Source organism: Cavia porcellus, unplaced genomic scaffold (assembly GCF_034190915.1).
Source record: "Cavia porcellus strain 051 isolate PalLab524CR breed Dunkin Hartley unplaced genomic scaffold, mCavPor4.1 scaffold_6, whole genome shotgun sequence".
Taxonomy (NCBI): Eukaryota; Metazoa; Chordata; class Mammalia; order Rodentia; family Caviidae; genus Cavia; species Cavia porcellus.
The window spans coordinates 97908468-97931718 of NW_026947489.1; the positions used below are offsets into that span (position 1 = coordinate 97908468).

General features: G+C 39.7%; 1 protein-coding gene across 29 annotated transcripts in view; it reads left to right on the top strand.

Moving 5' to 3' along the window:
- Positions 1–3454: 3454 nt before the first annotated feature.
- Sox6 (SRY-box transcription factor 6) overlaps positions 3455–23251 on the top strand; it is a 559037-nt gene continuing 539240 nt past the window's right edge. For 5 of the 29 annotated variants that reach the window (XM_063251843.1, XM_063251846.1, XM_063251819.1 and 2 more), the window contains exon 1: positions 3456–3940. In XM_063251843.1, coding sequence (XP_063107913.1) covers positions 3852–3940 — 89 coding nt within the window. In that variant the 5' untranslated portion in view covers positions 3456–3851. Of the gene's footprint in view, positions 3941–4291; positions 4715–4830; positions 5413–6256; positions 7222–23251 lie in introns of those variants that run through there. The other 24 variants (XM_063251824.1, XM_063251820.1, XM_063251831.1 and 21 more) reach the window with 9 other exon arrangements.

The window sequence follows — 23251 nt, forward strand, 5'->3', positions numbered from 1 at the left end:
CAGTGCCTAGTTCTGAAGCCCTTTCTGAAGGAAGTTGCGACCTTATGATGAAGTTATGGAGGTCTGAATTATGTGCCTGGCTGGTGTAGGAGACTTTCAAAGCGGGGATTCGAGGTTTTAACGGCCGTTATGATTTTTGCGTAGGTGTTTTAAATATTAACTTCTCGAGCAGAATTAATTGCGTTGCCCTTCCCAAGTTCAGGGGGACCTCTCTTCAGGAACCTCGCGCGCTTTTCCTTTGCGAGTTCACGCCTCTTCTTTGAAGGTGCGAGGCCAAACTTAGCAAAGCCTAGTAGCCTTTGGTGTTTGCGGTGCGGTGCGCAGGGACACCCGGACCCGAAGAGTCGGCGACAAGCCCTGCGGAAAGGTGAGTCGGCCCCACCCTCTCGCCACTCCTTCTCTCCCTGGGGCCCCGGAGTTCAGCACCCGGGGCCCTTTCTCTGGGAATCTCTGATCCCCAGGGGAAGTGAGGCTGTGTGCTCCATCCAGCTGCCAGAAGTCTGGGTGTCCTCTGCCCCTTCGGGGACTTCTTCAGGAGCCCGCGGGCGGGTGCGGGCCAGGTGGCTACTGCGGTGCTTCGGCGGGCTGCAGAGCTCTCCGCCTCGCCGCCCACTGCACCATACAGCCTGCGCCCAAAGCTTGAGGAAACCCTCAGCCAGCACTCCCGCCCCCAGAGCCACGTGTCACCCCGTGCACAGCTTGAAGTGTAGCACTGAGGCCCCAAACTTTTGTTTTCTTCCTTTTAAAGACCAGTGTTTTGATCTGCTGCGCCTTCTGTCATAGCAATCGACTTCGCTATTAGTTTATTAGTTAAAATCTGAAGACAAGTTATTGCCGTTCCTTTTCAAAAAGTCCGTCGTGGCTGCTATTAGAGTCTTGGACGACAGAGATCTTGATAATGTCTCCTTTTTCTTCTTGCCTCCCGCCAGCCCAGCGGCCTGCATCTGGTTGGCAGAGTCTGTCTTGCCTCCCAGAGTCCTAAGTACCGTGTGATTTAGAGACTGACGCTGTGGTCTTTGGGAAACCAAACCTGTTTGCAATTGGAAAGACCCAGTCATGCCCTAATGTTTCCGTCCCTGATGTTTCACACTTTCGTGGCTCTTCCCTGAGGAATCAGGCTTGGGAACCTAACCGACCCCCTCTCTCTCTGCAGGCTTTAGGAAAGGTCTTTCGATTTTAGCGTCTTTGCACTTTGGAGAGGGTTTTTTGGTCTCTGTGGTTGAGTTCCAGGGTTAGTAACCAGAGAGTGTGAGACTCAGGAACCAAGAGCTGGGCTGGGTCGGGCCACATTCGTGAGTGTGTGTGTGTGTGTGTGTGTGTGCACAAATACACACACACACAAAGAGATATATTTAGGCTGACACAGGTCTGGGCTGCACTTTGGGCCTCAGAGGTCAAGGGGTGGCCCTAGTGTTCTGGGAGAAAAAGTCAGCTGGCCTGTAAGGTACCAGGGAGTCCTGTTGGCCTTCTCTAGGTTATGCAGGCACTTTCTGTCCCTGAAAATCACAGCAGGCGATTCCGACACAAGACTTCCTGCCAGGGACCTGATCTCCCCACCAACAGTCATCAAGTCAGTTTTAACTCAAAATCCCCAAGCTTCCAGTCCTCAAGCACCATATTCCCCACTCGGACAGAAACATCTGGGCGTTCCTTCTGCCTCTACTGATCCTAGGTACTCCTCACCACCCTTATTTCTACCTTTCTTTCTCTTGTCTGGAGTTCATATGGAAGCAAAGAGCATACCTTAAGAAGATAACATACGATTGACATCTCAGTGTCTCCCTCTATTTGCTGGCGTATTCTATCCACAACAAGAAGAAACTTTCTCCTTTTTTATCCTTTGTCATTTAATCCATGGGAGAGCTTCCTTACATGAGCAGTTTTAGTTTGCTTGAACATGTTCTGGGTTTTAAGCTACCATTCCTGACCTCTTTCCTCTTGTCTATACATCTCCTTTCACAAAGTCTGTTTTATGAGATGTCTCAGTGTAGCTATCTCGTATCAGTTCACCAGAAGCTTTCAGACATCTCTGCAGGTTATGCTAGTTATGTGAGAACTTCTCTTCTAGCTTTTAATTTTGACTCTCTACTGACCTCAGTTTCTCCAGTCTAGTGTATTTCTTTGAGCCTAGGTTAAAGCAGGCCAATCTTCACTCTTTGCATATTGCCTGTGATTAACTAGTGCTGTTTTCAAAGCTAATTTTCTCACCTCTTATTTTGCATCTTAATTAGTTGACAACACCATTATTCTCTCCCTTCCTGGTTCTCCAGCTTTTTTTTTTAATCCCCAAGGAGATAAATTTCCAGGTCTTTGCTCCTTCAGGCCATTTTAAGCCCTTCAAATCTTTAGTCTATCCTACACATTAATCAAAAGGAATGTTTAATTTGTGTAGTTTTTTGGGGAGGGGGTTATTAACATAGTTTCCTATATCTGATTTATGCAATTTTATGTACTATCCTAGGTGACTTGAAACTCTTCGTCTTCTACAGCCTCTAAATTACCCCTTTTCCTTAACATGTGTAAAGTAATACAATATATCACCTACCTGATTCCATGCCACAAAGACTCATTCATATAATAAATATGGAACTATTTTATTATTGATATAAAGGTATAAATTTTTCATTGGTAGTTTATAATCTTTTTATTTATAATAATTTAATTCATAAACTCCATAATCCATATGGCTTCTGAAACACCACCATCTCCATAAGTTACTCTGCTATGTCATTCCCTTTTTTTCTTTAAAATTTTCCTCCATGTTTTAGAGTAAGTTCTTTTCTCTCATTTACTGAGATACTACTAACTGGTGTTCTCATGATCTTTGCTGCCTCTGTCTATTTCTTTTTTTCTCTTGTGCACTTCTCTAATTTTCTTTGTTCTTTTTGTTATTCATCCTCGCTGCCCTTCTTTCCTTCTTTCTGGTCTGCTTCCCCCTGGGGTTTCCCCCTGACTCCCTTGTGGTCCGGCTGTGTATCTCAGTGCTCCCTAACATTCAGCCCAAGCCTCCTTCTGTCACTTCGCTTTTCCAAAGCAAAGCCACCGTCCCTACAATTTCTTTTCCCATCTGACTTCCTCACTTCTAGTGTGCTCCTTTTCTCTCCACTTGGCTACCTTTCTACCCTGCTTCAGTTTGCCTTCCTCTAGACTCCTCCTCCTAGAAGCCTCAGCCCTAATAGCGCTCTCTGCAGCCCGCCTCACTAATACTTGTCGCCGTTTCCCTCTGACCCTGTCTCCTTCTTTGTCCCCCTCAAGTTCTCTTCTAGTAGTCACTTTGCACTCCGTGCGGACGCTCTCTCTAACCCAACCTCCGGTCTCTCGGGTCGCTCTGCCCTCCGCTCCGCGCCTCTCTCTAGCCTCTGCCTCCCGCCCTCCCCTCCCCCCCCCAGCCCTCCCCCTCCCTCCCAGCTTCCCCGCCCGGCTCCCTGCTCCCTCGCCTCGCCTCTTGTCTCATCTTGCCTGTGTTGTCTGGGAGGGGAGCCCTGCCTCCTCTCCCTCGCTCAGATCAATGCCCTGGCCACTCACTTTCTGATGTTGCACGACGGGAAATGCTTTGAATACTTACGACATGGCCGCTCACACTGATTGCCAAGATTGACAGCACTAACCATCGCCTTCACTTGTTTCGGGGGGGAAGCCCCTAGTTACCCCGCTCCGCGCGCACCTCCTGGCACCCCCGCGGTAAACTTCAGCGGCTCAGCGCGGCCCCCGCCCGCAGCGGGACACCCCCGCAGACTTGAGTTAACGGGGTGTGGGGTCGCGGCGCTGGGGGGTTCTGCTCCGGTGCTCCCTGGGCTGTGCTAATTGACCTAGCATCGACTCCCTTTCCTTTATTTTATTTTTTTATTTGTATGTTTCCCTTTTTCTTTAATGCCATTTACTCCCGCGGCGCAGCGCACCAGGAGCCCTCCCGTGCGGTACCATCCTGGAGTCCGCCCAGGTAACCGGGACGGAGCGAGCGATCTAGAGAGCGAGGGAGGCCGAGCGAGGAGCTCGCGGCCCGAGAGTGAGCTACCTGTTGGGGAGTCGGAGGGGGCCGGGGACAGGAGCGCAGGAGGAGGCCTGGCCCAGCGCCGGCCCCCGGCGCCGTCCACTCCCGCCCTTCCGGCCAGCTCCACGATTAGTTTCTCGGAGCTGGGACCGCGGGGCTGGGGAGGAAGAGCGCCCAGAGCGGAGCCCCAGAGGGCGCGGGCCGCCGGGAGCGAGGCTGCCGGGCCTGGGCGGGCTCTGGACGGGCTGGGAGGGAGCGGGAGGAGGAGCGGGGGAGGCGCTCGGCCGCGCGGAGGGGGAGCGGGGCAGAGCGCGGCCCGAGCGCGGCCGCTCGCCGCCGGACGCGGAGCCGCAGGATGCGTCCCCCTCGCGGAGAGCCCAGGCTGGTTCCGGAGGCGGTGACAGGTCTGCGTGGCGGGCTTCTGTTTTCTGGCCGCCCCCCTCAAATCCACTTGGAGAAAACACATGTTGTAGCTGTAGATAACTGCGTAGGACACTGAGGCAGAAGGGCAGGGGGAGAGGCAGACAGCGCAGCCTTCGCAACAGAAAGCTGTTATCGCGTCCCAAGTCCTCGCCCGATAATCTGTCTGCCTTCTCGGCCTACCTTACCCCACCTCCGACCCCGAATAGATACTCTAACCTGTGTAACTGGGAATGATATGAAAAAGAAGTCAGGTGGCTTAGAGCATGAAATTGTAAACCTCCGAGAAGTTTGAAGTTTGAGGTAGGTATTTCATGGAACTTGGCGCAAGTGTATATGATGGAGGCAGCTCGTGTGTCTGCGCGTGTGGCGTCTCATTCTCTCTCTCTCTCTGTCTCTCTCTCGCTCTCTCTGTCTCTGTCTCTCTGTCTCTGTCTCTGTCTCTGTCTCTGTCTTGGTCTCTTCTCTCAAGTGCGTATTCGCTCTGAGGGTTCAGATGGGACGCATGGGAGGCAGTGCCCTTTTTGCCCACAAGAGGGCAACATCCCGAGGGCTTTGTGCGTGCTGTGTGTCTCGTTATCGCTGCAAGCTTGCTGGGATTTAGAGAAAGTTATACTGAAACTTTCAAAGTGATATCACATCTTATTTCTTGGTGCTAAAAAAAGGACATAAAAAGGTGGAAGAAAGAAACAAGCGAAGAAAGAAGAAACAGAAAAGAACCAGTCTACTTCGGGAGAGTCCTAGTCACATCGAGACTAGGGGGAGGGCTGTTTTAATTGTGGGTTTGGCTGACTGACGACTAGAGTGCCCTCCTCGGCTGTCTTAGTTGTAGCCGGAGGTCATGTAAATCGACCTTAAAAGAATGCATAAGCCATAAATTAAAATAAACCCTCACCCAAGGGCTGATCCATAAGTAGACAATATCTAACCTGGACAAAACGGGCTTCATTTACGAGTCGATCTAAACCGCATCCCCCCAAAGAATAGAGGCTAAATGCAAAGTAAGTTTCCTAGCAAATATTTTGTTTTCTTGAAAAGTGTTGGGTCGATTCGCCGCGGGACTGCGATGCGGCAGTTTTCTGAGCGCTTCAGTGTCAGCCAGGGTCGGGGTGCGGGAGGTCGGGAGGACTCGCTGAGCTTCTGGGCTTCTTAGCGCTACCCCCCCTCCCGCTCCCCCCATTTTGGTTTGGAAACTTTGGTTATTTGTGGGGTTGACGCTGGTGGAGGGCGGGCAGGAGTCGGACTTGTGTTGCTTTCGCTGTCGGGGTGAAGTTTACTTGGAGGAGTTGACGAAGAAAACCCGGGTCGCTAGAAAACGCTCCTGCGCTCGCAGCTCGCCCCTCAGCGGGTCTCTGCGCGCCGCCGCCACTTTCCTGAGCCCTGGCGCACGCCGCCTGCAGGACCACCCCCGCCCCGCTTACCGCCCCCGGCCCCTTATTGGACATTACTTTTTATGGTCTTTTCAGGAATAAACAAACCGAACTGTAAAACAATCCGCAGCCCGAGCGCTAACCTGTGGTCCTCATTGCCTTGGACACCAGGGCTTTGTCGCCACGTCCGACGGGGGCGTGGGCGCGGGCCCGGCCTGCCAGTCCTCCCGCCGCGCGCACCGCCGTCCGCACGTTTCTTCCCGCCGGCTGTCCCTGCAGCCCGGCCCGCGCCCTCATCCTGCTCCGCGCCCTGTCCGGCCCCGCCGCACGCTGCCTGCTTCACCACCGGGGCCGAGGTCTGCCGCTCCGCTCGGCCCGGCCGGGGGCGTGCTGCCCTGGTCCCGGGCCCTGCCCCGGCCCCGGCCCGCCGCTCCGAGGGAGCCGCTTTCCGGTTCTCCCGTAAAGGCCGGGTGGAGGAGGGAAGGGCTCGTGCAGAGGCGGCCGGCTGTGCTCGGGCACCCGGAGGAGCGGCCCGGGGCTGCGGAGGACAGATTAGCTCTGCGCGGGGCAGTTCCCGGGCGCTTCTCGGAGCTTTGCGATAGAACTGGTGTGTACAGAGCAGATAAAAGGTGGTTGTTGGCGGCGTGTTTTAAGTTTTATTAAGCTGTTTTACGCTGACCAAGTTTGAAAACGCTGTTTTATATGAATTGTCAGATAACGAATGCCTCTCCTATTTGAAGACTAAAAATAAGTCTCCGACTGGACTGGCGGGGCTGGGCTGTGGTGGAGATGGCTTGTCCCGGGCTGCTGCTCTCTGCGTGTGACCTCCGGTGAGGGCCGCGCCTGAAGTTGCAGTCAGCAGATGGCCCGAAGTCGGCCCCGCGGCAAACTGGGCTGGACTCTGGACTCCTGCTGCACTGTCAGTGAGGCTCTCAGTGACGTCCCTGTCCCGGGCGTTTTCTCTGCTCGCACTTCTGGAGTTGGGCTTCCGGCCCTCGCCAGACTGCCCAGCTAGAAGCCAGGAAAGCAGGGACGAGAGAGTGCCCACTCACCCCTCCCACTAGGGTCTCCGCTCCCCTGGCCTTTATGGTCACAAGCCCAGATTTCCCTAAGGTCTGGAGGCAAACAGACACTGCTCCGCCCCGTATATTTCCAGGAGGTGGGTTTGGTGAATAAAAAGGTCAAGTGGTTGGGTCCAAGACTGGGGGGGGGGGAGGCGTATGGATCGGGACAGGGCCGACACCTGCAAGGGCCCGCCCCGCTCGGTCCCCCATCCTGGCCGGCCTGCCTGCTAGTGGCTGGCCTCCCTAGGCCACATTCTTGTGCTAAGTGCGAGAGGCGGTGGGAAAAGCAATCCTGAACCGGCCAAGAGCCGGCGAAGCTGATCCCGCGATGGCATTTTGTTTTGAACAGTTGCTGGGGTTGACGTTTCCTCATAAGGTAAGGTGTCACTGGACAGTCGGCTGCCCAAATGCCACATGTATAATTAGCCTGCGCACTCAGCACCTCATCCCTGAGGCCCATAGGCACGGGCTTGGCCGACCTGAACCACTCAGCTGCCTACAGGATTCCCGGGGGGCGGGGGGTGGGGTGGGGAGAACTAGCCAGGATAGCCCTGGCCGGAAGGACTTTGACAGTGTAGTCTTATCTTTGATTTTTCTCTTTTCTTCTCTTTTTCACTGTTTTATCTCCTTTTATTTTTCAGCCGAGGGGTAACAGAGAGGGAACCTAATATCAGCGTTAGAGTGTGGCTTTAGGTTATGTAGGGGAGTTGCAGAGAAAATCTGGATATATAGTTATGCTCCTCACTCAGCCCTGGGCAGGCTGTTAGTCTTCCCTACCAGCACTAACCTACTAGAACCAGCCAGGACTGGCATTGTATATCTTGGTTTGGGCAGATTATTTCAAGGCTTCTGGTCTGGCCCATTCACCTGTCCCTATGCTTCCTCCAGTCCCCAGTTCTGGAGGCCCCTCAGGAAGTTAGTATCTGTGTCTAGATTGTAGCTTCTGGTTCCCCTTCAGGCCTAGCCACTTGGGGCTGCTAGTGATCCTATGGGGAAGCTTGGATAGCACTGTTCTCTCTGTGTCTCATTCTAGCTCAGCCTGGGGTTCTTTGGAGCAGTGCCTTGTCTTCTGTGTCTGCCCAGTCTGGAGCTTGAGCTTCCTACATACCTTTTCAAATCCCAGCCTTAGGTCAGCTTCAGCCTACCCTCCGTGGCAGGGACCAGATTTCAGCAGCCTTGAACATGACCTTCCCTCTGTCACTCTGCAGTCACCATGGAATTCGACACTCAGCATTAGGCACTTGCATCAGTCTCCCTCCTCCCCTTGTTTCTAGGCCACTCAGCTATGCGTGACACTTACTAGAAGATTCTCTTCATTTCAAAACAAACAAACATCCCAAATCTTGCATGAGTTTAGTGGGACAGGGTTAGCTTTTCTATGCCAACAAGAATGTTCCTTTCTTAATGAGAGGTAGGGGCATCCATGGTTTTATTAAGTATAATTTGCTTTTTATTGAACCAGTACAATGCTTTCTCACAGCAGGAGAAAAGTTATGACTGAATTTTTCACGGTTATCAGGCAATAAATGTATTATCAATGTACTTAGAACATCTTTTCTCAATGCCTGTATGTAAGGACATGGCAAGCCAAATGACATGTAGATGTTTTTCTCCTACATTTAAAAACCCTCATAAATCGAGAAATACTTATTCTTAAAAAGCAAACAACTAAAAAAAAATCTTTCTAATTTTGAAAGCAAGTGTTCGTGACTTAATAGATCTGGTGCTTGACCAAGACAAGTAAGCAACCAGGATCTGGACAGCCAGTGCAGGGCACTAAGTCCGCAGGCCACTGCCGTCCTCTGATGCTGCTCTCATTGCTTCCAGCAACGCTTCCCTCCTTTTCTTCCTTAGTTACAGTGACGAGACTGGATAGCATTTTGCTTATTATTCATCCTGTTTATGTTGTTTTTATTTTTTGTTTTATAAGTGATGAAAAGAAACTTTCTCTTGGTATATTTGTATTTTTAAAAATGCAAATAAAATGAAATGTTTTTACTATGGAGCATGATGCACACTTCTGTAATAATATTTTCTGTAACCATAACTCAATTTATTGTAAAACAATGTATAATATTATTAATAAAGCAGTATCAAGTACTTGTATCTTAAGCTGATTCCATAAGGATTCAATAACTGAATTCCTAGATGAAATGAGATTCATGGGAATATTATGTTCTGTTGGGCAGTTTTTTAATCAGTGGCAGAAAACAACAGATGTTTTTATTTTTACAGGAAAAGTGTATATATTAATATATATACACTTATATATATTAATGTAATATATACACAATATATTAATGTTCCTCGCAAAATTTCCTTCTCTAAGGCTTTAAAATACATTACTTTAAGCACATAAGTGATAAGTTGTAGTGGCATTCTTGAGATTTTATGTCTGTTTCTATTTGATTTGTTTTTTAGGAATTATTGGGTTATTGGTCATTGATCAAATTGCTACACATACACATCCTATAATGAAGAAGTCAGTAGTGTTTTAAATATTTCTTTTTACTAATTCTGTTGGGCCAATTGCATAATAGATACTGGAGTAAATTAATTTTCTTTTTAATAATATCAAATATATATTACCTTTATCTTTTACTTTTAATATTTTCTATATATATCTGTTTTGTTAGCTTATACATTTTTCCATGCTTGAAAAATTTTCTTCTTAGTGAGAAAATTCATATACCCATATATATTTTTCTCCACTGTTTATAAACAGCATTCAGTGAAAGTGTAAAGTAGCACAGCACAACTAAAATTTTGGTTTAGCTGAGAAGTATTTGTTTAAATATAGTTTAGGGATGCATGTATATCAATTGGTGTTTTTGAAGTCAACTAAAACATTCCATCAAGCTAATGTGTCTGAGAGGACCATATCAGGCACAGACAGGTACTAGAAATGATAAAACACAGATAACTTGCCGCAAGATGATTTGCAGATGGATTATATTATCTGCTGCCATGAGGTTACATAGGTCATACTACCTTTTTTTTTTTTTGAAAATTAATGTATGTTGTTTCAGAATTATCAAGTTATATGGGCCAATAAGATTTAATGATATTTTATTGTATAAACCTGCTAGAATGAACAAATCAACAATCATTATTAGAAGAAGAAATAGACTTTTTTGGGTTTTTATTGCTTCTTATTTAAGAAACATGTTCCTTCCTACTATTTTTTAACAAGGAAAATAAGGTACTAGGACATTTTGTGTCATCCTGATTCCACATTTCTACAATGTCATGATAGTCAAAATTTTAAAAAGGCCAGTGCTTTTGCAGAGTATATGAAAAGTAATTTTCATTATATGCAAATACATTTAAAATGTATAATGTATCTTTTTTATGTGAAGTTCTTCAGTTGTGATCTGAAAACTAATTGTTTTTGTGAGAGTTATAGCAGAAACTCTCATCACCCTCTCATTATATATTTGTTATTCATTTTTAGGACAACTTTTTATTTTCCCTGTTCTGTGGAAGAGGGTAAAAGCTTTTCTGATAATTATTTTGTTTAGACATTTAGCCAAACTGGAAATAGTTCAAAATTTGCATTATCATTTTTGATAGAGCTTGTATCAGAGTTAACTGTCTGATTGTCCAGTTTGGATTAAATATCAATCGAGGAATTTGGGGAGAGGTTGAAAAATTGAATGTCATTTAAATCTACTGCTGACTCTCTTACCTCCAAAGAATGGGTCCTGTTTTTCCTCAAATCTGTGGTAGTCTCAAAAAAGGGAACATGAAGCCATAAAACCTCAGAGAAGCAGTATTGATTCAATTCTTAACTGCAAATCCTTCATATCATTGCTCAAAATATCTAACTTTACACCAATATTAGCCATTCTTTTTATAGTGACACCATGCTTAGTAAAAAACTTCTAAGCACTGAGGTCAGGTGTTGAGATTGGATTCTAGTTTATTTTTTATGAATCAGATAAAGATTTCTGTGCATGAGACCATATGTGAAGATGAGAGAACAAGAACATTTCCATATCAAAGGCAATATATCTGAGGCTGCATGGTAATTAAAATGCAGTGGTTTGGACTCTGTGCACCAGCACTTAAGCAGAGCATTGCCGGGACCTTGTGCATCACGCAGGCGGTTGCCTCTTGCATACTTCTTGAAATACACTTATAATTTTGTACAAACATTTATGCCAGTCCACACTTTTCTGTGGATAATTTGTATTTCATCCAAACCATTCAAAGTAGAAGTTATTTTTTGAGCTACCCCCTCATTATGGCTTTTGTGCATCAACTATTTTTATTCTAGTTGTTTGTATTTCCTTTTACCAGAACGATAGCTTGTTTATATTCAGAATCTCTTCTTGATCCTCTGAGACCCCTAATATATCACCCATTTTACTATTCACTCAAAAAACTTTCCTCTTTATGAAAGATGTGAGTTATTTTTTTGAGGTTAATTGTAGATACTGTACTCTATTATAAACTAATAAAACACATTAAAATCAACTTTAGTTATTTCTACTTTATAATGATAATATATTTAGTAATTATTGCTAACTTAACGTAGTACATAATATTGGAAAAATTCCTTTTCAAAATGTTTAAAGAATTCTGAAGTATTCCTTTTTACTTTTTAACAATATGAAAATATGTGGTGGCATTCTCTTTCATGTTACTTTTTTTTCTTTCATGTTACTTTAAATGAAAAGTAATCATCTGAAACTATAGAAACCTTTATATTTATCTAAAGAGTTAACTCTGCATTTATGAGGAGATGTTAGAGCTCATTTTAAAGAATGAAGTTAATATCTTAACCTGTAATTATTGAGAGATAGAATAGTGAAGTAAAACATCGAGCGTACTGTACTGTTGTATGTATTTTAGAAATTTTTGCGTCTTTGGTGACCAGCTTGAATTTGTTGCCCTGTAATTTTCTATCTCTGAATTTGCTTTCTGTCTGTGAATACTCTACTGTGGTGTGTGGCAAGGAATTCACTGGTGTATTTTATTTACTACAGTCCCATGGCTTATAAAGCTTTTTAAAGATTTCTCTGCATTGAAGCACTGTGTATTGAAGCCTACTGTGGTATGAAATTCTTTAAGAATTTTGTATATTTTAACTATTTTGGATTACTTAAGTATATTGATTAGATACTTTTCAGTGCTTAAACATATAGGTAGGCATGATAAGTATTAGGTAAATGTATTATGTGATGTGCATATTAGCATGTATGCAAGCATCCTGTGTTCTCCTACTTCGGGTTTTCTTTTTCTTTTCTTTTTTTTTTTGTATTTTTACCGGTACCAGGGATCGAACTCACGACCACAGGCTTGCAAGACAGGTGCTTATGCCGCTGAGCTAAATCCCCAGCCCCTTTGGGTTTTCTCTTAATCACATTTTTCTCAGAAAAATCTCACAAGATAACCCCAAATGATATTTTATTCCTGCTATCTTCAATAGTTTGTTGCCTTTAGTCATTGTAAAGAGACAAATTGTCCTTTTAAAATATTCATCCAAATGCAAAAAGGAACTTTGGTGGTGTTTGTGTTCTTGACATCGCTGAGCACAATCTCTGCTTCTTTGAAAAAGTAGTTCTTTAAAATTAGACAAAAGAAATTTAAAAAATGCTTCACTTTCCAAGACTACACAAGCCTGAAATGTGGAAAAAAGAAAATGGAATATTCTTTCGAATGAAGACTGATGGTTTTAAATGGAACCCATTCTCAGGAACGGTTGGCAAAAATATTCTTCTCTTTATATTTTACCAGCAGATCACTAGATAATGTGATTGATTAAGTTCTAGACCCTCTGAAGGGTATCTCTGAAGCCAAGGTCTTTGCTTTGAAAGAATGTTCTCTTCTACTAAGATTTTCATACTTGGCAAGTGGGGAAACTTAGGCACGGTTGTTTTGGTGTTAAGCAGGTCATTGTCAGAACTGAATAAAAAACGGCCTCAACTAGAAAAGAACAGTTTATTGTTATTTCTTGGAAAGGAATATCAAAGAGCATACTGTTATTTCCCCAGAAATAAGGAATAGCAGAGGAATGTTGTTACTGTTTCAAATAATCTCCAACTTGTCTCCAGGAGCACTGAACCATCTTTGTATGCGAAGTCAGCCTCCCCCAAATGTCCATATTGTCCTATAATTTTTAAGTCTCAGTTTTTTACCTGTAAAGTGGCAGCAATAATATTTGCATCATAGAGCTGCTGTGAGGATTAAATGAATTCACTGTAAAACATTAAGCTCAAGAATTTGTATAAATAAGCACTTACCACATGGTATCTACTACTGTTGAAATGGTACTAAGAATTATACAAATTTGACTTCACATTCTAGCTCTACTACAAATTTGCCATGTAATATTTGGCAAATTATATAATCTGCTTATTTTCCTCTTACATATAACCTAGAGTCAGCAGTACAATCTTTTTGCTTTCTTTCCTGGATAAAGACTTCATCTGTATTCTAGAAGCCTTAGAATAGAGTCCCAAGTGACTAAATGTACAGTTTTGATGTATAGCCTTTACAATTTGATAAAATTCCAATTCTAAAGACTAGAGATTTTGAAAGGTTATTTCATCTGCCCTCCTTCATAATAGTATTGAATATCCTTTCCTCATTCTAGTTAAGAAATTCTCTGTTTTGAATACCTGCAAAGGAGATTTTGTACTCTTCTTTGATTCTGTATATGATCGATTGACATCAGGAAGTTATTTTTGTCAAATAGAAACATATCAGTCTGTTTTGTTTTCATTTTAAGAAAAAATGGAAATTTTTTTTTCATTTGAGTGCTAGGCTTGCATATGTGAAGACCAAAATTAGACTTTCTGTTTTTGATTTTTTTGACTTTTTGTATTTACAGCTTATTTCCTAAACTAGTTATGTGGCATTGGAAAAGTTTTATGACATCGCCAAGTTTCAGTTTCCTCATTAAAAAAAATGGTTTGATGATAGAATTTGTCACACAGGGTTGTTGGAGTGATAATGTATACAAAAGTGCATAATTATTTTAGGATGAATTGATGATAGTTATATAATCGGTGCTAGAACTGAGGTATGAGAAGGGCCCTGAGTCTCTTATATTTTATAGACTTCCTCAGTTTCCAAGGTGCTTTCATATTCATAGCCTCATTCAGTAAAAGGTATCCAGGGTAGATAAACTTACCATTCATACTCTCTAACTTCCTATGTGATATGAATAAATGTTTTCATTGATTTTTGCTTCAGGATATTATTTACCCCAAACAAAGCTTGTATGTACTAAATCACAGCTGGCTTTTTGGGCCTTCTTATTTTCTACTCTCTTCATTAGGATGTCAGTGCTCATTTATTTTATCTTCATGGTTAGTTCCAGATCCAACCATTGCTGTATTGCCCATACAACAATGTAAATGAATAATATGATACATCAGAATTAAACACTGGTTTCCTGTGACTTTTTAATAAAGGTAGAAAATGTATTATGTATGGCTAGTTTGTAGGTAAAAATTTTTCAAAATATGGGGTTCAGGAGAGAGGATTAATAAAAGAATCTTTCATGATGAAAATATTGGGAGTAATTTGATTACATGATTTTAAAGATAGAAAAGCATAGTCCTACAAGTGTGAATAAGGATGATTCTAGGCTGTGTGCTAATCATTATTATTTCTATAGTAATAAAATTACTATTGTATATTACCTATGTATACTACACTATATATAGTATGTATACTACATATAATATAGTGTATTACTATATATATAGTACATTATATATACTAATAAGGTATATATAATTGTAATAATATAGTATATATAATACATACCAATATAGCATATATAATATAGTATATTACTATATATAGTATATTACTGTATTATATGTTATATTCTACATTGCATATATATACATATATGTATATATATATATCTATCTCAAGAAATGCTTCTATTAGGGGAGTTACCTTTCATCTGTGATATAAAAGAAAATTAGGGGCTGGGGATTTGGCTCAGCGGCATAAGCACCTGCCTTGCAAGCAGGCGGTCGTGAGTTCGATCCCCGGTACCGATAAAAAAAAAAAAAAAAAAAGAGAAAATTAGGGGTAAGCTCTGGGTAATATTATTCTGTAAGACAGTTAAGTTCTTCATATTTGTGTTTTTGTGACTTTCTATAAAGGCCATGTCAGTCGTGAATATGATATATCTGAAGGCCAGCAGGTTAGTCACTGTGCTTCTTTTTCTTAGCTTGGTTTTGTGGTCAGACACATTGTGAGTGTATTTTAAGATCTAGAGGGATCTTTTAAATTGTTGCTTTCTTTCAAATTTGTCCAGTAGGTGTAAAAATTAAAATAAGCAGCATTTTAATATATGAGCAGATGATTTAGGATTGAGTTAAAATCTTGTATCCTGTGCTGTAATGTACTTTTAAAAGATTTGACATGCATGGTCACAAAGAAAGAGCTATATTTGTAAAATTGCAGATCTGTGTATTTCTGAGTTTTTCTTTTGCAGGTATTTAGATGCTTCATATTTATAATTAAGCTTTTCCAACTATAAAGGTGACATATTTCATAACTTTAAATTGAGCAGTAGTATGAAAATAATCCTGAATGATTTAAACTTCTTGGAAGAAATACAAATTATCATTATACAATGGTAATGATCAAACAGTAGCATTAAACAGTGGCTGTGGGAATAACCCTTTTCTACTGCTGATAACTCTCAAATATGTATGCTAAATCCACTGTTAGTAGTTTTGTAATATGGAAACTCATGTTTTCTAATTTGTCAAAAGCTTTTTCTCTGAGTGCACAGACTTTCTTTTCTGTACTTGATTCAGAATTTTTAAAAATAATATGATAATATATTTAAAAAATAATATATTTAAAAAATAATGTATTTCTAGTACAGACTTTCTTTTCTGTATTTGATTCAGAATTTTAAAAAATAATATATTTAATAATAATATAATAATAGATTTAGCTCAGTGGCATAAGCGCCTGCCTTGCAAGTGTGCGGTCCTGAATTCGATCTCCGGTACCGATTAAAAAAAAATATATATATATATTTCTCCAAATTATGCATGTTGAGGTTTTGCAACTTATATGACTCTGTGACATAATCATTTTTGAAAGGGGACTGGTGGTCACTGGTCACATAGATTAGAGAAGTAATGGCTTTGGTTTCCAAGGGCTTTAACCTGTTTTGGCTTCTGGAGACTTGCTTACATTATTAATATTATTGTTATTATTATTACTATTATTATTTTGGTAGCAGGGATCGAACTCACGACCTCATGCTTGTCAGGCAGGTGCCTATACTGCTGAGCTAAATCCCCAGCCCATCGTGCTTACATAATTGATAATGCCAAGAATCTCTACAGTAAAAAGAAAGGCTCTGAAACTGAGTAAAAGAGAAAGAAAAAGATACGAAATTACTAAAAAACACTTTAAAAACATATCCGTAGTCACATTAAATTAGTTACGATGCCTTTAATAACACTTTCCTTGGAAACTTACAGTTGAGTTCTAAAGAAGCAGAAATACAAATAGAATAAATAAATTGAAATACTAGGCTGCTGAAGAAAATTGAAGTAACTTGGAATATAGTATATTAGTTAAATGAAACTCAGGAAAATTTTTTCTCCTTGAGTTTGAAAATCAATATGTATCAAATTGTTGTTCTTCTGTCTCCATTGTTTTTATCATGTTGTATCTTATTGGATTTTATTATATATGATAGTATAAACAAAAATTTTTTATAGGCAAAGAGATAATATAGAAACCATTGTTTGTTTTCTGTTAGCTGATTCTGAATACCTTGTAATACTTTCATCCACTTGAATGGTTTCACACTGCCTTGATATGTTTGATGCTATAGTATACGAAGTTATACTCAAATATTTCAAGGAAAGAGACACTATGGTAACTACTATTAAGTCTGGTTATCTTGTGGTGAAACACTATGTTGCTTACGTTGTTCTGTTCTGACCTGTATTGTTATGTTGTTATGTTCTCTTTTATCTCAATCTCCCCTCTTTTTAAATTTTTATTTTATTTTATTATTATTTTTTAACGAAGGGAAAAAATTTAAAAAATTAGCAGGATATATTATAGTAACTTTTTTGATTTCCTATTAACTTGATTTGAAGCCCTGTATTGCTCTCACCATCTTGTTTTGACTGATTTTACTCAATTCTGTTCTGTTTGATATTATCAATTTTGAGGGTACAGGCAACTACTTTGAAGGCAATAAGATTCACTATAATGCCCACTCTGGTTTGACTATTATCTTCTTTTGAAGTTCAGTAATGTCTCCAATGTTTAGGTTTTATTGGTTTTGTTCTGTACTGTTTAGTTCAATTTTATTATACATGATGATATAGGCAATTATTTTTAAGGTAGCAAGGGGCATTATGGTAACCATTGTTGATCACCCTGTATTCTGTTTTTACATCATGTGCTATGTCCATCCTTTGTTTTGACTGACTCTGCTTTGTTTTGTCACATTTGGTTTAATTCTCTTCCAAAAAAGTAATAAGAACTGTGGGAGTAAAAAAACCCAAAATATGTAAATGTTATGTAAAAAGAGAGGAAAAGAAAGTGCTCTAAAGGATACAACTACAAGTGTGTTTAGGTGTGTAAGTGTGTTTAGGTGTGTAAGATAGATGACCATATTACTAAGTTTTTGTTGGATCACTGAACACAACTATTTGCAGTTTCACTGATTGAATGTCCACTTTGTATGCTTAATTTTGTAACTTGATCAACTATTTCTAAGATGACAATATGTAATCTATTAACTAGTGATTTCTTACTGTTTATTTTTTTTGAAATTCTATATTACTTATACCCTTTTACTGTTTTTTTTTCTCTTAAAAAAAACAGAAAACCAATATGTGCTGGGGGAAAATTTGACTATTTTAATATTTCTTAGATATAGTCCTTTCCCATTATGAAAATACATTGGAAATAGGTATGCTGATGTTTAAAAATAATTTTTAACCCTGCAACTTCTAAAACTGTATAATATCATATTTGTTTTTATTTTTTTCACACAATATTCTTAGATATTTAAAAAATTGTTGACTTTCAGAGGTCAGACCTTTAAATTTTTATAGATAACAATACGTCCAGAACTTTCATTTGTACTTTTGAATAGATCACGCTAAACTAGGCTAATACACTGAAAACTTTTATGTTTTAAATTGTGTGACAGTTTGTAACTGGCAACGCAAATATGTATGTATGCGTAAATTCAGTGGGACTACCTCACTTGAGTATTCAAATTGTTTTTTCAAATTCTTGTATTTGGCATGTCAGAGGAATGAAAAATTATTTGATTTTTAATTATGATACCTTAGACCTTTTCCCAAAGCACTCACAAAATTTGCAGTGACTTACTTGTGAAGTTTTGTGTTTATTTTCTTTGTTATTTTTCACATAGAAAGGCTCACTAATATCAGGGCTGTGCATGTGTAAAAGTACATCCCTTCTTATTGTATGTTAATTTTTTCTTTTGTATTAACACGACTTTCACATCTTTAAGTTGATACTCTGTTTAATCTGTGCATACATTAGTTTCTATAGTTAAAATAACCAATATAACAGAATACTTGTATCAGTGTCCTTTATATTTTATGAAGCTATGATGTGCAGGCTTACTTTTCCTTATTTAAAAATTTGTATCTGAGCTAACTTAAAAATAGAAATATGATTTTATTACTTTTAGTAACAGGCATTAAGTTATATAGTTATCCTAGATTGACTCACATGGGGATATTTAACTACATGAAATACTTTGATAATGAATTAAAACGTTTTTCAGTGTAAGGGCATGGTAGCACAGTGACTGGCATCTACCCTGCTTAATCAGAGTGCATGTAGGAAACTTTTTCCATAGGTGAGATCAAAGAGTAGGACTTAGGGTATTCAAAGAGAGAAGGAAATAGAGATCTTGGATGTTTTGGGAAGCATAAGGTCAACTGAAAAATATTGTTGATAAGGATGAGTCTGAAAGATTTCTTCTTACAAGACACTTTTAGGGCTTGTTTTGGAGAATTAACAGAAAGTAATCTCCATACATTTTTGGAGACAACATGTGACCCAATGTATGCATACATTTTTGAAAAATTGTGGACACGGGACTGGGGATTTAACTCAGCGGCATAAGCGCCTGCCTTGCAAGCAGGCAGTCGTGAGTTCGATCCCTGGTACCGATAAAAAAGAAAAAAGACAAAAAAAAAAAAAAAATTGTGGACACATACCCTTGTGTTAATGTACACTATAAAACATTCATATATAAATATTAAAAAGAAAGAGATATAGATGATATAAATAGTCTAAAACTAATTGTGGTCTTCCCAAAACTACAAAAGTATAGGCCCTGCTATTTCCAGCCCTAGGCCCTGCTATTTTTAAAAGTTGTGGTTTAACACTGTGTTATGAAGGGATTTAAAGAGCTGGTTCTAGGGGCTGGGGATTAAACTCAGTGGCACAAGCGCCTTCCTTGCAAGCAAGCAGTCATGAGTTCGATCCCTGTTACCGATAAAAATGAAAAAGATAAAAAAAATAAATAAATAAAAGAGTTGGTTCTAAATTCAGCTTATTTTGCTACATGCTTTTATTGCTGGTGTGGCTGAAAAGTGATACTCTAGAAAGAATAAAAAATAGATTCAAGTAGAAGAACTATGTCATTGATTGTACTTAGTAAATTATGATACTAAATTTTTAATTCCATATACAAAATATATGAAAAGCTTTGTTAAAACTGGCTAGTAAATATCCATCTTCCTTGATGAAAACGTTTTTTAAAGATAAAAAACCAATAAAAACAATAATACAGAATTTCAAAACAAGACAATAGAAAATTAACAATGGTTAATATATTGTATATTGTTATCTTCGTGGTAATTAGACATGCATAATTGATGAAATAGTATAAGAACAAATTTTTTCTCAGTGAACTAAAAGAAATCAGTAGTATAATTATCTTAGCTACGTATATATATATATTTTTCTTTTTCTTTTCTTCTTTTCTCCACCCTAGTTGTCCTCCCCTTTTGAGCAGTTTTCTTTCCCTTTCACATTATCTATTGTGCATTTTGGATCTTACTTAATTTTTTAGTTTCTTGACACTAGGGAGACAATGTGATATGTGAGTATGAGCTCTATTTGCATTCATTTATCTGTAAAAGCCTCAAGTTTACCCTTCTTTATAACTGAGTAGCACTCCATAATATAAAAACACCACATCTTTTTTTATCCATTCCTCAGTTGATGGGCATTTGGGTTGTTTTCAAGATTTAGCTATTACAAATTGGGTGTGCATATTGCCGTGATATGTGTCTTTAATTCTTCTGGGAAAATAGTCAGACGTGGAAATAGCTGGGTTGAATAGGACCTCTAATCCTAGTTCTTAAAAAGTTTTTATTTTAAAGAGAATAAAGGCAAGCAAAACAAAACAGAACAAAGCCAATCAAAACAAACCAGTGTTAGTGACACAGGACTTCAAAACAATAGGAAATCAACAATGGTTACTATAATGCCTCCTGCTGTCTTGCAAAACAGCGGTAGATGCCATTAGCCATGGTAAAAGAAAACAAAGCAGAACAAAATAAAACTAATAAAAACAAAACAATGACTGCAATAAAGGATTTCAAAACAAGACAATAGTAAATCTAAAATGATTACCAAAATATATCTTATCTTTAAAATAGCTGCCCATGTCACTGAGCACAATAAAATCAACCTAAACAGAACAGAACAGAACTCAACCCAATAATCCTAGTTTTTGAGGCATCTCCATAATGATTTCACAATGGTTGTACCAGTCTATACTCTCACCAACTGTGAGAAGGGTTCCTTTTTCCCTACAGTCCTTCCAGCATTTGTTATTGGTTCTTGATACTCATTCTTTCTAGGGTAAGATGGAATCTCAGTGTTGTTTTAATTTGCATTTCTCGAATGACCAATGATGCTGAACTTTTTTTTTGTTTGTTTGCCATTTGTGTTTCTTCATTAGAGAACTGTATATTCTTTTTAGAATAATACACGATTCTCAGAAGAATATACACTTCTCAGATGTCCATTTTTGGACTGGGTCTTTGAATTTTGAGGGCCTGATTTTTTTCAATTCTTTATATGTTCTAGATATAAGTCCTCAGTCTGAGGGGGAGTTGGTTAAAATTTACTCTGTTGGTGATTTCTTTCGATGTGCAAAAGCTTTTTAATAAGACAAGATTGCAGTTGTTGATTCTGTGAAGTATTTCCTGTGCAGCTTGGTTTTTGTTCATGAATTTTCTGCCTTCCCTATGTCTTCAAGATTCTACCTGCTTTCTTTTTTTCTAGTAGATTTAGTGTTTGTGTTTCAATATTTAGATATTTGATCCATTTTGACTTTAGTCTAGTGCATGATGATAGAAATGGGTATTAGTTTAGTCTTTGGCATGTGGATAGCCAGTTTTTCTAGCACCTTTATAAAAGAGTCTTTTGTCTAACGAACATGTTTGTCTCTTTGTGAAAGATAAGGTGACTGGTTATGTTTATAGTTGTGTCTACATCTTCTGATCTGTTCCACTGATCGTCAGGCATATTTTTTTTTTTTTTTTGCCAGTACCATACTGATTTTATCACAGTGGCTTTATAGTATAATTTCAAGTGAGGGATTGTGATGCTTCCTGCCTTACCTTTATTGCCCAGGATTGCCTTTCTCATTTTGCCTTTTATAAAGGAATTTTAGGAGAGGTTTCTAAACTTTTAATATGAAGTTTGTTAAAATTTTGTAAAACACCAGATTGAATTTTGTGTTTTGAACATTGCTGAAAAATTGTAGGTGTTTATTTATTATTTATTTACAGTGCTGAGGATCCAACCATGGCCTTACATATGCTAAGCAACACGCTACCACTAAGCGATAGCCCCAGAACTAGCAATTTAAATTTATAATGCTTAGTTTAAAAATGTCTTGCTGAATATAAATGCTTCATATTCTTATTATTTGACATCTCAAAGTCTCATAGGACAAGGTGTACTGTTTCTGATACTAGAGATAAATCTATATCTCACATTTGTCTTCTTGATAATTAAAAAATTTGACCTATTTTTGTCACATCTGCTTGGATCATCATTGTTTCTGTCTAGTAACATAGATGCTAAAGATTTCCTACCAGTGTACCAGTGTCAGATTGGTCATAGTCTTGTCAGTAAGACTTAAATTATTATTATCCTTGGACTTTTGTTTCTTAGAGATAATCTTTTAAAACCAGCTGTGTATTTGTTAGGGTTAATTTAGTTGAAGACTGGAAAATAATATCCACAGTTAATCTCTCTTGTTACTTAGTATACTTGTTTTACAGGATCTGAGGTTTTCATGTTTGATATGTAAACCCAGGGTGTCACTCTATGTTTAATTTAGGTAAGGTTAGTGTTTTTTCTTTAAATGAATGATTGAATAAATAAATGTACAATCAAACATGAGATATTATATAGTATGTTGCTAGGATAGCAATGCATTAGGAGTCCACTGAAATGAAGTGTAGGTGGGAAAGAAAGGGGAAGATGTGATGAATAAAAGCATGGTCTCCAGAGGACACTATTTGGGGACAGGATTCCCTGGAAGCGTGTAGCCATCCAAGAATCCCAGGACAGGAAGTGGGGTTACAGCTTTGCCACTGTTGGGTGGCAAAAACAGCAGTCTGGGGTTTTTAAAGGGCTATGACACGAGGGAGGAATTAGACACAACCTATCTTTTATTCTTTAGGAAAAGCCATTTGAACTATTTTGTCATTGTGAAGGGATCAGTGCAGTTTTATAGTTAAATGTATTGGATTTTAGCAGAGGGGACCAAGTGGAGGATCACTTCTCTCTGCTGAATGCCTGGGGCCCTTTCCGCTTTTACACTCAGCCTTCTCCTATTTAGATACCGTCGGAGCCGAAGTCGGGAAAGGTGAGGAAGGCAGCAGTCAGGGATGCTGATGGGCAAACATTACCATCACTACCGCCTGCCCTCTCCGTAACTTGCTAGTATAACTTTCTTCTGTACCTTGCAGCTATAGCTTTTGGGCAATAGCAAAAGCTGCATTTGGGAGTTTCAGCTCTGCCAGTAAACTTTCAGTGACTTTGGCTGTGTCAGTTCTCTCTAGGAATTAGTTCCTTCACTGGCAGACTGGGAAGCTTGATGATCTCTAAAAAGGTTCCAGCTCTGATCCCCTGTTCATTCCCTTCAGGGTAGTGCTCTGGCCTGCACCTGACACAGAACTTTCAGTGAAGATCCCTGTCCTGTTTATCAACCTCTTTTCACCATGTCCATTGCATCTTCTAAGAGGATAAATGCTGGCAGTCTAACTTAACTATATAAATTCATGCCAGGTGACTAATAAGCAACAACTATACAATATTTCTAGCTTCCTATTTTCTCTTTTCCAGAAAAATTGTGAAAGTGCCTTTTTACA